The sequence below is a fragment of the Panthera onca genome, chromosome D2 (assembly GCF_046562875.1).
Source record: "Panthera onca isolate mPanOnc1 chromosome D2, mPanOnc1 haplotype 2, whole genome shotgun sequence".
In the NCBI taxonomy this organism is placed as follows: domain Eukaryota; kingdom Metazoa; phylum Chordata; class Mammalia; order Carnivora; family Felidae; genus Panthera; species Panthera onca.
The window spans coordinates 49,795,741-49,812,420 of record NC_138349.1 but is presented as its reverse complement, the minus strand read 5'-3'; the positions used below and the strand labels follow the sequence as shown (position 1 = coordinate 49,812,420).

The following is a 16,680-nucleotide window of genomic DNA, read 5'->3' as shown; positions in this document are numbered from 1 at the left end:
CAAGCAAACACGCAAGTCAAACAGCACCATTTACCCCGCAAGGGCCTCTTCAAGTTAACAAGGCGTGGGAGGAGCCAGGCAACAAAACCAGCCTTGTCCAGCGAGGTCAACCTTTGCCCTCGGGCCCTGTGGGGAGGAAACCTGTGGCCACCCCCGTGTCCCTTGCTCCCCCACTTCCTCAGCTGCTGGCCTACCCAAGAATGAGCTTCGCCTCAGTCCTGGTGAAGGTGAGGCAGCCCAGGCTGAGGACAGCAGGTGGTCCTGGCAGTTCAGAGATGTCCCCTCACCCCCACCCCCACGGCAGCCAGCCTCCTTTCCTGATGGGGTCCCAAGGTGGCACTTGCCAAGAGACCCCAGTCCAGCTGGCCAGAAGTGGGGAAACCTACTGACCGTTGTAATAAACTGCCCCTCCACCCCCCGCAAGGGTCACAGCTGTAGGAAAGGACAAGAGAACAAGACATGGGCTGGAGGGGTCAGGGAGAAAACCTTCCCATGTCATCTGCGGGAAGAACAGGAAAGGGGAGGAAGGGAAAGAATAATCTCAGTCCGGATGTTTGTTCAAGCTGTAAAAGTCCTCAGGAAAGTCAGAGAATGGGAGGCAATGAAACTTTATGCCTCATGAGGGCAGACATTTTTCTTACGACAAGGTGGCAACTGGAGTCTTGTTTTCAAGATATAATTCACATACTGCACAATTCACCCTTTAAAGTGCACGAGTCAGCGGAGTTGGTGTATTTACAAGGTCGTAAACCCACAAGGTTGTGTAGTGACGACCGCGACGTAATTCCAGAACACTGTCATCCCCTCGAAAGGAAACCCGTGCCCATTAGCACTCACCTCCCTCCTCCCAATCCTCTGGCCCAGACAACTCCTCGTCTACGATCAGTCCCTGTGGGGTCCCCTGTTCCGGACATTTCACGTAAATGAAATCATACACCATGTGGTCTTTCTGTGACTGGCTTCTTTCACTTAGCGCCACGTTTTCAAGGTTCATCCATAGAGCAGTAGGTATCAGCACGTCATTCATTCTTATGCCGAACAACATTCCACTGTAGAGAATATACTGTGTTTTATTTACCCGTCCATCAGTCGGTGGACATCCGGACTGTTTCCACTCCTTGGCTGTTCCGAACGATGCCACTATGGACATTCCCATTACCGGTTTTTGTGTCAACATGTGTTTTCAATTCTCTCGGGTATACACCTCGAGGTGGAACTGCTGGGTCACACGGGAACTGTATGTTTAACACTTTGAGGAGCTGCCAAGCTGACTGCAAAAGTGGCCCCTTTTACATCCTGCCCAGCCGTGTATGGGGGCGTGGCCACTACTCCACAGCCTCCACGAGAGGAGACTGCAGTCCGGCACTGATGGGACTAGAATAAAAGCGATGATAGCAAGCATCCATGGAGCGCTTCACACACGCAGGTACACAGTGCCACTGCTTTATATGCAACATCTAACCTCCAGGACAGACGACCACAGGAGAGGAGATCTGCCTCCCTGAACAAGTCCCCCTCTGCCACTTTCTGCAAAGACCATGGGGCTTCCCCTTAGGCTAAGATGGAGCCAGCAACACATCTGGAATGAGAAATCGCTCACAGAAAAATAAAATCCAAGCCAAACCCAAGGTGAAAGGCTAACTGAGCCAAATTTAAACCAGGGTGGGAAAATGTCCACAAATAAATGAGCAAGGAGACAGTGGGGTAAAGGTAAAGGCAGGGAGGGACGGCCTGCCCTCAGACTGGGGCGGCCAGCACTCCCAGCCCCCGGGCAGAGAAGGCACACCAAACCCTCATCCAGGGCTATCATCCCTGCCTCTTGCTGTGGTTTCACACTGCCACAAGAGGGAGTTAGCAAAAACAGAAAGGGAGGCAAGCAGAATGAACCTAGGACATTGTTGTATTGGACTATAACTGGGAGTGTGAGATTTTCAATATATATATTACATATTGAATATGGGCGGGGGGGAGAGTCATGGAAATGGAGATGTAATTGGGGGGGGTGGTGATGGAGTACTCAGATATTCCCTACTCTGGCCACTGAGAGGACTTGGGAGCAGTGATACCCAGTAGTATCACTATGCTACTATCACTATACCCAGTAGCTACATGCAGACCCAGCATTCAGATCTTGTTTCTAAGTGCCATCCTCTATTAAAAGGAATGAGGACTCCTTGGAGAAATGGTTGATTCCCAAGGCAGGGGCAGGAAATAAAATGAGCCTGGGACATTTTCTTGTGCCAAAGAACAAAAAAGTGCTCAAAGAGTGGGAAGGACCTGTCAAAAAGACAGAGAAGCAGTCCTGAAGAGGCTCCCACTGGCCACAATGAATCCCAACCCACCGAATAAAACAGGGAATCAGGAGTGCACACAGAGAGAGGCAGGCAGGCAGGCAGGCGAGGGGAAAACAAGTAACTCTGCAGTGGAGAAGCCCGGAGAGCACACCGTCATTTAGTGATCAAAGGAAACATCACTGGTAATGGCTCCTATCCAGCCAAGTCCCAGTCTCTAAGACACAGGGAGAAGGTGGCAGTGTCCCTTCTATGGCAGTCCCAAGATGCACAAATGGAATCCAACCGGGAGCTTGGACAAATCCAGGTGGAGGGACATGCTACAAAGTAACTGGCCTGTAATCTTCTTCTTTTTTTTTTTTTTTTTTTTTTTTTTTTAACATTTTATTTACTTTTGAGACAGAGAGAGACAGAGCATGAACGGGGAAGGGTCAGAGAGAGGGAGACACAGAATCTGAAACAGGCTCCAGGCTCTGAGCTGTCAGCACAGAGCCCGACGCGGGGCTCGAACCCACGGACCGCGAGATCATGACCTGAGCCGAAGTCGGCCGCTTAACTGACTGAGCCACCCAGGCGCCCCTGGCCTGTAATCTTCTAAAGCATCACAGCTACGTACGTCACAGCCTGAGGAGCCCTTCCAGACTGAAGCAGACCAAAGAGACAGAAAAGTAAATGCACTGCTTTGTTCTGGACTGGATCCTCTTCCTATTAAAGACACTATGTATACGACTGGGAAAACTCAAATGGGGGCCGATGATTAGATGGTATTATGTATGAGTGTTAGCTTCCTGACATTGATGTTTGTATTACTGTTATATAGGAGAACACCCTTGTTCATGAAAAGCACACAGGTTGGCAGTTTGTTCTGGAATAAGAAGGAAAAATTGTTTGTGCTACACTTGCAACTCTCCTGTAAGTTTGTGACAGTTTCACAATTTAAAAAGTTTTCATTGTAAATGAAAAAAAAAGCAAAGAAGATAATGTCATGCTAAATTATCACATGAGTTCATATCATCCTATATGAGCTCTGTCTCGAGCAAGCTCCAACAGTCCTGCTTTAACTCCAGGAGCCGTAAATGGTTTTGATGGGGACGGGGCGTTCTGTGACAGTGCTCAGAGGACACCCTGCCGCTCACTAGGATTGCCTTCCAAACCCAAACATGCAACCATCGATGGACTAGAACATGGCCTCGGCTCCTACCATAAAACCAAGCAATTCCAGTCTCCAGTCCATAAGCTACAAGAACTGGCCAACATCACTCACAGCAAGTCAGTTTTCTGACTGACTGGCCCACCCTTCATGCCTTTGCCCATGTGCAACAAGAGCTGAGCAAAGAGAAAAAACTAACTTGGAATGCAATCCAGCAGCAAAGGAAGAGGCCACATTCCCACCAAAAAGTAATGACAGTAACTACTCCATCTCAAATCTGCATAGGGCTTCACTATTTCCAAGCTTCTCTCCATCTGTGTTCTCACACGATCCATATAAAGGAAGGAAACTACAGACCTCCAAGTCCCCTTACTAAGTCAAATTCCTATTACACAATGAACAGCACTGCACAGCACCTCCTCAATAGCCCTTGCAATGTGTACCATTGACAGTGATACACAGATGTGCATGATTATTTGACTAGCCTTAGTCTCCCCCATTAGACTGCAGAGTTCAACAGAGCAAGGGTATAGTGTCTGCTCGGATACCCCAATGCTTCACACTAGGCAGACACTCCAAAAATACTTGCAAAACGATCACATGGATACAGGGGAAGAATGGAAAGGGGTGGGGGGTAGAAGGATGGATGATGGGTGGGTGGATGGGGGGTTGGGAGAATAAGGGATGGGTAGAAAGATGGATGATGGGTAAAAGGATGGACGGAAGGTGGGAGGATGGAGGATGAGTGCGACGATGGACAGGAGGTGGGAGGATGGACGGAAGGTGGGAGGATGGAGGATGAGTGGGAGGATGGACGGGAGGTGGGAGGATGGAAGATGAGTAGGAGGATGGATGGGAGGTGGGAGGATAGACAGGAAGTGGAGGATGGAGGATGAGTGGGAGGATGGACGGGAGGTGGGAGGATGGATGGGAGGTGGGAGGATGGACGTGAGGTGGGAGGATGGACGTGAGGTGGGAGGATGGAGGATGAGTGGGAGGATGGATGGGAGGTGGGAGGATGGATGGGAGGTGGGAGGATGGACAGGAGGTGGGAGGATGGATGATGAGTGAGAAGATGCATGGGAGATGGGAGGATGGATGATGGAGGGAGGATGGATGATGGGTGGGAAGACAGACGATAGGTGGGAGGATGGAAGATGAGTGGGAGGATGGATGTGAGGTGGGAGGATGGAGGATGAGTGGGAGGATGGATGGGAGGTGGGAGGATAGACAGGAAGTGGAGGATGGAGGATGAGTGGGAGGATGGACGGGAGGTGGGAGGATGGATGGGAGGTGGGAGGATGGACGTGAGGTGGGAGGATGGACGTGAGGTGGGAGGATGGAGGATGAGTGGGAGGATGGATGGGAGGTGGGAGGATGGATGGGAGGTGGGAGGATGGACAGGAGGTGGGAGGATGGATGATGAGTGAGAAGATGCATGGGAGATGGGAGGATGGATGATGGAGGGAGGATGGATGATGGGTGGGAAGACAGACGATAGGTGGGAGGATGGAAGATGAGTGGGAGGATGGATGTGAGGTGGGAGGATGGAGGATGAGTGGGAGGATGGATGGGAGGTGGGAGGATGGACAGGAGGTGGGAGGATGGATGATGAGTGGGAGGATTGACGGGAGATGGGAGGATGGAGGATGAGTGGGAGGATGGAGGATGAGTGGGAGGATGGATGAGAGGTGGGAGGATGGACGGGAGGTGGGAGGATGGATGAGAGGTGGGAGGATGGACGAGAGGTGGGAGGATGGACAAGAGGTGCAAGGATGGATGGGAGGTGGGAGGATGGATGATGAGTGAGAAGATGCATGGGAGATGGGAGAATAGATGATGGAGGGAGGATGGATGATGGATGATGGGTGGGAAGACATGATAGGTGGGAGGATGGAGGATGAGTGGGAGGATGGACGGGAGGTGGGAGGATGGAGGATGGTGGGAGGGTGGATGGGAGGTGGAAGGATGGACAGGAGGTGGGAGGATGGATGGGAGGTGGGAGGGTAGAGGGTGAGTGGGAGGATGGACAGGAGGTGGGAGGATGGACAGGAGGTGGGAGGATGGACAGGAGGTGGGAGGATGAACAGGAGGTGGGAGGATGGACGGGAGGTGGGAGGATGGACGGGAGGTGGGAGGATGGAGGATGAGTGGGAGGGTGGATGGGAGGTAGGGGGATGGCTGATAAGTGGGAGGATGGCTGATGAGTGAGAAGATGCATGGGAGATGGGAGGATGGATGGTGGAGGGAGGATGGATGATGGAGGGTGAGTGGGAAGACAGATGATAAGTGGGAGGATGGATGATGAGTGGATGAACGAGTGGGTAGGAGGCTACCCAACCTCGGTCTGCCCCCAGCCACCCTGCCTGGCTGTACCTGCTGCTGTTGGGCCCGGAGGTCACCAATCTCCTTCTGGTCCTCCTCATGGAGCCGCTTCATGTCCTCCCATGACTGCTGCAGCAGGTTACGTTCCCGCAACAGCTGTCCGTTCTCCCGCCTCAGCATGTCCACATCATCCTTCAGCTGGGTCTGGTCGCTCAGGAGCCGGCTATGGAGTGTGCTATAATCCCCGCACACACAGTGAACCCCAGCCAGCCTCCAACCCTCTCCAGCCCCTCCAGGTCCCAGGACTCCCAGTGGGAGCCCACACAGCAACCAGGGTAGCGGCACTCAGAGGCAGGCCAAAGCTTGGTATCAGCCAAATGCCAGGAGGACCCAAACCACTTTTTAAAAACCTGACACCAAAGAGGGCACACGTATGAAGGCCAAGGTGAGGGCTGAGCCCTTACCTGGTACAGGCCCGGCACCTCTGAGTACTGAGGCGGGGCAAAGGGCAGCTGATGGGCAGGTACGGCCGGCCAACAGCCTCAGAGGGGCCCCAGGAGACCAAAGGGAACATGCCCATCTGCCTCTCCTACTGCAGGAGCTGCAGCTGGGTCCTGGGCCGTGACCCAGGAGCGCAGCAACCTGACGGGCCTGATCCCTTTCCTGCCCGCTGCGCTTCCAAGGCTGTCACCAGATGGTGTGAAGGCTCCACACCTCGCCCCGTACTTAGAAAAACCCACCTGAGACCCAAAGACCCAAACCCACTTGCTGAAGGCCCACTACCTGCTAGACGGCACCAGAACCGCTGGCTCCCAGCCCAGAGGCAAAGAGTGGGCCCACTCACTGGTAGAAGTCGGTCTCCTTGGCCACCTCCTCGCACCGCTTCAAGGCATTGGTGTGCTGCTTCTGCAGGCTCTGAAGGTCCGACATGGCCCGCACACACTGGATCTTCAGCCTCTCGTAGTCGGGATTCAGCCTGTGGTAGGGCCTGGCCCAGACAGCAACAGTGAACACGGGCTCCGGGACCACTCAGACAAGGAAGGTCTCTGCCCCAGGAAACCTCCAGCCCAGCGTCCCCGGATACTGGCTCCTACACACCACGACCACCTGGGGTTTGTTCTGCTCAGACATCCTGGCCTCCCCAGACCGACAAGACCCCTAGGATGGAGGGCCTTGGTTGCCTGGGCTCCCTGCTTGAGCCTGGAGAGCTAAAAAGGTGTTGTCTTATTCTCTAGCAGCTCCCGGGAGACCGTGCAACAGGCCTTCACACACAGTGGGCACGCCAGAAACCTAGGATGGAGTTTCTCCTCTTTTTAGGAAACTGACTGCCAATCCTGGGTGCACATTAAAACGCCAAGGCCCAGGCCAAATACATCAGCATCCTTAGGGATGTGACCCAGACATCAGGATTTTTTTTTTTAAACTCCCCCACGGATTCCAGTGTGCAGCCACGGTTGAGAACACTGGCCAGGAGTAATGCTTCCCAAAGTGGGGTTCCCAGACCTGCAGCATTCGTTTCACCTAATGCTGTGAGAACTGCAAACCTCAGATCAGCCCCAGAACCCCTGAATCAGGCACCTGGAAGGGAGGGAGGGCTAACCAGCAAGCGGTGCTTTAACAAGCCCTCTGGTGATTCCAGTGCACAAATTCGAGAACCCCTGCCCTACAGCTGACGTCAGTAACCTTTCTCGTACAGGGCCAGGCAGTAAATACTTCAGGCTTTGCCAGCCACACAGCTCTGTGTAACTACCCGCTCTGCCTTGGTAGCATGAAAGCAGCCAGGGACAGTATGGACTCTAGCACACTGGGTCTCCACTGGCCCTCCCTTTGTGCTGAGGACCATATCGTCATCAACACAGCCTGAAAGAACAGGCTTTGCAGCCTTGACATCATCCCAGAGGAACCTTCCTCAGGAAGAGGCACACAACTCTGATGCCCCTAAGGGCAATCCCCCTCCCCTCAGAATCCCTACCAGCATCTCCCGGAAGGATGAATCACACTGTATCCCTCCTCCTCCTCTATGAAGCCCCCCTGGACTGTGCAGGTGCATAAAGACTCTCCCTCTGCCCCACCCCATGGACCACCCTTCCTTGGTATCTACCTCTAAATCCCAAAAGAAGCAAAGATTTTCTTCAAAACAACAAAGAAGCCAGGTGGAATATACCCTCCCGAAACACATGTGGCAGGGAACAATTAATGTGTGAACATATAACGACCCACGTTATCAGTGAGGAGGAGCGGCACACGCACATGCAGAGACACACACACACACACACACATGCACACACACGCATGCACGTAGCTGGGACTGGTCGGGGGCTCAACCATGGGATCACTATCTCTATTAGGACAGGGGCTGCATGCAAGCAGCAGACAGAGATAGAGAGGAAGCACACCGTCTTGGTGCTGGAAGGCAGAGGCCTAGAGAGGAGCAGTGATGAACCCAAGACCACCTAACAAACCCGTGAGGAGGCACCAGAGTGGGACCAGGCCCCACCAGCTGCTGCCAAAACCACCCACCAAATGATCATGAATAGAGGACGGATAGATGACAGACACGCCCACACTTCTCAATCTCCGTGTGGTATGTGACTCAGGCCACAAGCTCCAGTCTGGCTTGGAGGAAGCATAAGCAGCCTGTGTTCCCTCCCCCCACCCAGGGCTGTGGGGACGGTGTTTCAAAGTGCAGTGGGGACTGGGGCAAAGGGACACTCTGGCAATGCCATATGCACCACCGGGAGCTAAGGATAAGCATGCGGTGGGGGGCAGGGTGGGGAAGGGGGGGCACGATGGCATCAGGAGAGTAGCCCCTGTCCATCGGGCCCGGGCAGGGGAGCAGGTGTTGATCACCACCTCTTGTCAAAGGTCGTCCCATGTGTCGCGAAGGCCAGGCGCTTCCGCAGCTCGTTCCTCTCTCGGGTCATCAGCCGCAGCTGAATGGAGAGGTTCTCCACCTTCTCGTTCACTTGCCGGTCAGGCAGGAGGGGTGGAGGGGATGGCGCCTTCCCGGTGGTACCTGGCGGGGGAAAACAACAAAGTGAACTTGCATTTAGCACTCACTGGGTCTGCCAGGCACTGTTCTGAGCCCTTGGCCTGAGTCAGCTAAGCCCAACAACCCTACCAGGCGGTCCTGGTAGCATCTGCCTTTCAGATGACAACGCCGAGTCAGGAGTAAAAGGGGGAACTGAGACCCAAGCCCGGGCTGTCTGCTCCAGCGTCCAAGCATCACCCACCCACTCTGCTGGTCCTGCTGAGGACTCCCACTCTCTTCCCAGCCCAGCTTTGACACCTCCAACATAGAACCCTTTTAGGCCCTGATTGGCACAACTCTTCCTAGTCTGGAAACAGCAGCTATCCACGCCTGGGCATGGAGAGGCCAACATGAGCCCTGAGCAGAATGGAAGACACGGCTTGCAGAAGAAGGGACAGGAGGGACCCAGAGAAGCTCCTGAGGCCCAAGAAGCTCCAGCCGCCTCTGAGGCCGGGACCCAAGGCCTGTGTCCCTGCCCCCAACAAGGGCTGAACAAACACTGCACAGCTTCCTTCTCCAACCTCTCCAAATGCCCCAAGGACCTGCCCCAACCAGCCCAGGTATATGGGCTCCTAGAAGGCTTTCAGAGAGAGCTGGTCACGGCTAAGGTCAATATAATGTGCTGCAGGTAAGTCCTGGGGCCTCTGGCTGCTCAGTCCATTCATATCAGGCCCTCATCACCTGTGTCCAGGACTGAAAGTGTCCCAAAGGGCATCCTATGCCTTATGCTACTACTAAGGAACAGCCGCAGCAGTGGCCACCACCAGTACCTCTGACAAGATCCAAATCCTTTTCTAAGAAGAAAACATCTCACCCAAATGTCAGAGACACAGAGACAGGTCAGTGGTGCTTCTGTCTTCGACTCTGTCCACATATTCCCCCGGGACAGCCACTACCCCTCCGAGATCCTAGGTGGGGTCACAGGAAATCACAGCAGCCATCTCATTTTATGGATGTGCTCCGGGAGGCTGATTCACAGGGAACAGAGTGCCTGTCTCCCCAGCAGCCCCGAAACATGCAAAGGGCAAGATGCAGGTCTTCTGACCCTGTGCCATCTCGACCACCAGCCCCCCAACTGATCCTTGTTGGCTGACTGCTTATGCAAGCCAAGTGTCCCCCACGACAAAAGATGGGCACTTTGACACTTTGGGGGGACAGGCTAGAGCACGGTGTGAGGCAGGAGCCTCCACCACTCAGTTCAGCATTATGCAAAGTGGGTACCCCCACCACCTGAGTGTAGTACCCCCTAAAGTACATGTTATTATAAAACCATCACCACCATAACACCCGCAGGCCAGACCTCTGGGTCAGAATGCCCTCTGAGGTGGGGCCCAGGACCAGCATTTCCCACGAGCACTTCCCCCGCCCCACATGGTTCTACTCCACGGCCTAAGAAGCCTTCCCTCACCTGTCCCCAAAAGACCCTGGACCCTTACCCCTGTCCCCAGAGTTTTAGAAATCAGCTGGTTACAGCTATGCAAGCTGTAACTTTTTCCTCTTCTGGCAAATGAAGTCACTTGTATGAGCCTTAACCCAGAGCCAGGTCTACACTGTCATCCAGTCTGCAATAACTCAGCCAGCTCTCTGACAAGTGGGGCTTCCTCTGGACATGTGTCTGATGCCTCTTCTAGTGATGCCGATGAGCCAACCCTCTAAACAACTTTAGCAGGCAATGATCCCTGCAGGACTGGCAAACCCAAGACAATGGGATAAAAAGACAAGGAGCCTCTGGACGAGAGGAATTTCGATGTTCACGGCCATCGCCAACCCATACAAGAGCAGCCAACACAGATGTCCCAGGCATTAATGTAATCTCCCAACAAACTTCGGTGGGCACTAACATTATCATTCCCATTTCATAGCTGAGAAAACTGAGGCCCAGCAAGGTTAGGTAACTGACTCAAACCTGCACAAAGAGCAAGTGATGCCCTGGAGGAGAGCCCAGGCACCTGGATTCAGAGCACGTCCTCTCCACCTCCGTGCCTCGCTGCCTCCCACAGGACCACCACGACTAGCACTTACTTTGTACCTGGCAGTTTTTGAGATGCATCCCACCCCCTTACTGAAGACACTGCTGTCATTCCCATTTCACACATCAGGAAAGAAAAACTGTCCAGGTCACAGAGCCAGTCAATGACAGCACTGAGAATTAGACCTCCCTCTGTCTACCTGACCCCAGAGCCCAAGGTCTTAACCTAAAAGTCCACAAACCTTTTGATCTTAGGACCTCTTTACAACCTTAAAAATGATTGAGAACTCCCAAGAGCTTTTGTTTACATGGGTTATATCTATCTGATGATGTCTACCAGATTAGAAATTAAAACTAAGAAAGAATTTTTAAATATTTAATTTTAAAATAAGCAAAAATGTTCACATAAGATTTTCTTTCTGAAAAAGTTAACTGCCCCTGCCCCTTTCCATTACAAAACAAAAAACGTAGCAAGAAGAGTGACATCGCATCTTTACAATGCTGTTGACATCTGGCCTAATAGAGATGGCTAGAGTCTTTTCTCTGTGTAATATCACACACGAGGGATGGAACCTCTAGAAAACTCTGCTCTACAGCAAAGTCTGTGTGAGGAATGACAGTGGAAAAGGCAAGTGGCTTCTTACGATCATTAGGAAAACAGTTTTGACCTCACTGGCCCCCAGAAAGGGCCTCGGAGACACCATGCCATGTGAGAACAGGTGCTCTGTACTATAATCAGGTCCAAGAAGTATCACAGAAACAGCAAATCTAGAGTTTGGGAAATGGAAAGTACCACAGGCTCAGCAACTTGCGTCCTGGGAGGTAAAGAATTTTCACCCCATTTTGTAAACGAGGCAACAGAAAAATGTATCCCTTCCTTGGCTTCTGAGGAAGCTGGAGAGAGATGCAGGACAGAAAGAGAGGCCATCAGATCTGTCACCACACACAGCTACGGCCTCCTGTCCCAGCCTCCGGCAGAATGAGGACACTTGCTCGAAGATGCGAGGACCCAGGGACAGCCAATCATACAGACAGTGAAATGAGCGCGGACACTGCACAACCCAGGTGCTGGGTTCTGTGCTAAGTGCACTCTGTCTTTACTCGATTAACCCCCAGAGCGCCCTCCCACGGATGCGCTATGATCATCCCGTGAGAAAGTGACATCCACAAAGACTGTACAGCCAGGAAAACAGTCCACTCCCATGTAAACGTGGCTCCAACTGGAGAGCCAGGGCCTCAACCACTACGTTACACTGTCTCTGGACAAGAGTATCCCTTTCCTGCTCCAAAGGTGTGAACATACATGAAACACACAAGAAATAAGGCTGCCCAGATCTGAGAAGCCAACACACAGCAGACTGACAGGGGAAAATGCTGCCTGAATGCCTATCCTTCCACAATAAGGAAGGTAGAAAGCACAGTAGGACCACAGGGCACCTCAAGAAGACTCCCAAGATATGCTAAGCCTGGACGTTCCAAATTAACGGCAAGTGTTGCAGAAAATCCTCTCCATCCCCAGTCAATTAAAAATAAAGTTTTTCTTTTTTTGCTTGCACCTCAAGGTTGAAAGATGTTTTGAAGAGGTATAGCCCCTCCATCCAGATGATTGCCAGAATCCCCCAAATGGCCACCAAGACCGTTTGGTGGGGGAGCTCACTACTTTACAGCAAAGCCCAGCCAAACTTGCCCCATAAAAATTATGCTCTGTACAGAGTTAAAATCTGTCTCCCTCCACTTCCCCCAATGACCTAGATATACTCCTAAGGGCCACACGATACAACTGTAATTCCTCTTCTACACAACAGACTTGCAAGTGTTTGAGGACAACTACCAAGTCCCTGTATCACTATCAGAATAGCTTAATTAAAACATGACAACACCGGGGCGCCTGGTGACTCAGTGGGTTGATCACCCAGCTCCTGATTTTGGCTCAGGTCATGATCTCACAGTACATAGGATCGAGCACAGAGCCTGCTTGGGATTCTCTCTCTCTGCCCTTCCCCCATTGGTGCTCGATCTCTCTCTCTCTCTCAGTGTCTCAAAATAAATAAATAAACTTTAAAAATTTTTTAAAACTTGAAAAAAATTAAAACAACACCACCTCCAAATGCTGGCAAGGGGCACGGAGAAACCAGAATTCCCAAATATCGCCAGTGGGAATATGAAGCAACATGGCCACTTTAGAAAACACTTTAGCAGGCTTGTTTATTATTATTTTACGTAAAAGTAATCTCTACACCCAGTATGGGGCCTCAACGTACAACCCCGAGATGGAGAGTCACACGCCCGACCGCCTGAGCCAGCCAGGCACCCTGTCCGTCTTTTACAAAGTTAAACATGCACTTGCCATCCCGCCCAGGAATCCCGCATGCAGGTATTTACACAAGACAAAAGAAAACGTACGTGCACACCAACACCCACACACAACTACTAAAGGTAGACAGCGAATGGATAAACAGCAGCGTTTCCTTCCCAGAAAGGAATACTACTGGGGAAGAAAAGGCCTCTGATACAAAGCACCAGGACACATGACAGCCGGGGAATCTGAAAGCCCTCTGCTAAGTGAAAGAAGCCAGACTCAAAAGGCTATACCCCATATGATTCCATTTATAGGACATTTGGAAATAGGCGAAAATATAGGGCAGAAAAGAGATGAATGGCTGCCAGGGGCTGGGGGACGAGGGAAGAAAGGCTGAGTACAAAGTCACAGAAGAGAATGTTTCAGGGTGAGGGAACTGTCCTGTATCTTGTGGTGGTGGTCATAGGACAACGTGTGATCGTCAAAGCTCGCTTAACGATATAAAAAGGAGAGACTTTACTGTAGGCAATTTATATCTCAATGACATGACTTTTTAAAAAATTAAGCAAAAACAAAACCCTTGGTGCCCCGAAACTGAAGCCAGGGTCCCAACAGCGGCATGGTTGGTGGCCCTGTGGACCATCAGCACCCCCACCCCATCAGTCACCCCAGGAACAGCAAACATCATAAAGAACAAGCAAAATAAAAACTGACATCAAGTGAGTTGTCCACAGAAATCTCACACGTCTTTCCCTTGGCTCTCCTCTCCCTGCACAGCTGTTTTTTTGGATTCAAACGCAAAACTGTCCACTCTTCCCAACTTTGCTCCTTCCTCTTTCCAAATCGGGAACCACTGGGGAAGGCAGATTTCCTTCTTCCATTCTGTGTCCAGAATGGGGCTCCAGGGGTAAGGGATTTGGACTGTACTAAAACAGGGGTGCTGGGAGATGCCAGGAGAGCGGGCACAGGCCCCGGATTTTGGACAAAGAGCCCTCACTCACCGGGCCTTGGTGTGAAAGGGACGGCAGGAGCAGAGTCCGGCCAGGAGACTGGGCAGGCCCCTTTCACCACCACGAGACCTGGCTCTGCCTCCCAGTCGCCATGGCCGGTTCGGCCACCTCTGCAGGCTCAGTGAGCGACTCAGCAGCTGGGTGGTCTTAGCCAGAAGACCCTCTGTCCTTAGCTCTCTCACCTCCACACTCCAGCTGAGGGCCACCCCCTATGTCTTATTTACAGCCGGACAAATCGCAATCCGCTCCAGAGCTCCGCGGGTCCATGGTGCCAGAACCAAAGAGAAAACTGGCACGGGCCAGCAGTGGCCGGGTAGAGGGGCGATGCCCAGATAAACTTCCTGGCTACCCCCAGGCCCTGGCGGTCGGGGGAGAATCAAAGCAGCAGCAGAACACGGTCACCATAGGCAGCAGCAAGTGAAACCAAGCCATCCTGATCTCCAGCCCAGGAGAGCCAGCGCCATCAGGAGAGACACAGTCCCACGCTGTGAACCAGTGATTCTGAAAGCACCTAGCATCACACACTTGTTAGAAATGCACATCTCAGGCCCACTCAGACCTCCTAAGTCAGAAACCCAGAAAGTGAAGTCAGCACAACCCTCCAGAAGATTCTGATGCCTGATCAAGTTTGAGAGCCTCTGGCCTGGAGTTGCATTTGCTGGCCAGAGTGGCTTTTTTCTCCCTTGTTTTACTGGCTGCCCGGGAGCCACTCCATTTAAAGGCATCGCCCACTGATAACATGCAGGGAGGGGCCCTCCCCTAACAAGGGGCATGCCCCCCTTGGTCAGTCAGTACTGGACAGCAGCTCAGCTCCTCCCAGGACTGACAGTACAATGCAACGGCTACAGCCACGCCCAACTCCTAGGTAAAACACTTGCTCTCAGAGCAGATCCTTCACTTAGGGTCTGCTCTGCAGAAACCCAAAAATAGAGGCACTGATGGCCTATTGCTTCCTAGCTGCTCCTACTTCTGAAGCACCATCCATAAAAGACCCAACATAAGGACCACCTCCTCCTTGAAACTTGCTCTGATGCCCCCTCATCAGAAACAGCGCTCCTCCCCCTGAGCTATTTGTTTCCTTCAGTTCTACACAGGGCACAATGGCCAGTCGCTTAACTCTCTGATGCTATGGTCCGAATGCTGGTGTCTCCCCACCAAATCCCTACAATGAAATCCTAACCCCCAAGGTGTGGTATTGAGGTGAGGTCTTCAGGGGGCGATTAGGTCACAAGAATGGATCCCACATGGATGGATCTAGTGTCCTTATAAAAGGACCCCAGGGAGCTCTCCCCTCCTTCTGCACGTGAGGACACAGCAGGAAGACGCCATCTATGAACCTGAAGCGGGCCCTCACCAGACACTGGACCTGCCTTGATCTTGGACTCCCAACCTCCAGAACAGTGACAAATAAATGTCCTTTGTTTCCCAGCTGCCTGGTCTGTGGTGTTCTGCTTTGGCAGCCTGGACAGAATGAGACATCTGGCTGGACTGTGAGATCAGGGGCCAGGGCTCTCTGTGACCCCCACAAGCATCAAGCACGTACTCCAAGAGAAGAAACTGCCCACATTCAGCAGATGAGCTGGGAAAATAGGCCCCTGTTCCAGAAGGACCAGGAAAGGGTCAGAGGGCACAAGGAGTCAGGGTGCACGCAGAACCGGCCTCCAGGCTGACTCACCCGACCTTCCTGTGCCAACCCAGAAGCTGCACTTTCAAGGAATCTTCTCTGGGAAACGAAGGAAGCCCTCCGGCTGCTTCTCCTGCTGACAAGCCAAGAGACTTCTTTGTTTCATAAGAAACTTCTCCTGTTGCTTCAATTTGCATAAATTTAAGGCTTATTTTATATATGCTACCCAAGGATGTCTGTTTGCCTTAAAATCTCCCCAGCTGTCCCAGGTGAGAAATAAAAGGCACCTGAGAAATTAGGTCAGGGTGAATGGGGAAGAAAAATATCCATTGCCTGACATGAGTGTGCGTTCCCTGGGCAGATCCGTGAGGCCTACCGACAGGCAGGTTACCTACCGTCGGGCTGCATGGGATGGGGGAGGCCTCTGAGAAGCCACACGCGCTCAGCTGATGAAAACTGCCTGAAAAGGCCTCCGCAGAAGAACTCTGCAATCCTTAGGGCTGTTAACCCTGAAGGTTAGCACAGGCGTGGGGAGTTGTCAGCAGTGTCCAGCTGGAGAGCTGGAAGGGGACAGGCCACCCGCAGATCGAACGCTAGCCAGGGCAGCCGATCAGGCACAAGCTGTCACAGAGAAGACACCACATGCAAGGCTTCCCCTACCAGTCTTCTCTTCTGCTGACTGTAACTTGCCATTCTTTCCCCAAATGTTGTTTGTGACATGAGTGGGAAAGTGGAGGTGACATTTTTATCGTAAGACGTTGCTCTTGCCTCGCCCTTCCTGAGGTTCATGGAGAGAGACCATGCACAAACCAAAACAGCCAGTCCCCATCTGACCTACCGGCCCCCTTCTGCCAGGGCTGTGGTGCAGGGAAAGAGCACCGCCAGTCATTAGGTGAGGCCGGGCCAGCCTCTTCCTCCAGGAGGCACAGCAGTGGTCCCCATGGCCAACCCCACCGCTCATTCCACTCCAAGGGACAGGTC

At 52.5% G+C, this 16,680-nt stretch overlaps 1 protein-coding gene across 4 annotated transcripts in view; it reads right to left on the bottom strand.

The window, feature by feature from the left end:
• DLG5 (discs large MAGUK scaffold protein 5) overlaps window positions 1–16,680 on the bottom strand; it is a 128,145-nt gene that overhangs the window by 57,728 nt on the left and 53,737 nt on the right. For all 4 annotated transcript variants that reach the window (XM_060642370.3, XM_060642369.3, XM_060642368.3 and 1 more), the window contains 3 exons: window positions 8,620–8,782; window positions 6,611–6,754; window positions 5,818–6,001 (listed from right to left, as the gene is read on the bottom strand). In XM_060642370.3, coding sequence (XP_060498353.3) covers window positions 5,818–6,001; window positions 6,611–6,754; window positions 8,620–8,782 — 491 coding nt within the window. The remainder of the gene's footprint in view (window positions 1–5,817; window positions 6,002–6,610; window positions 6,755–8,619; window positions 8,783–16,680) is intronic.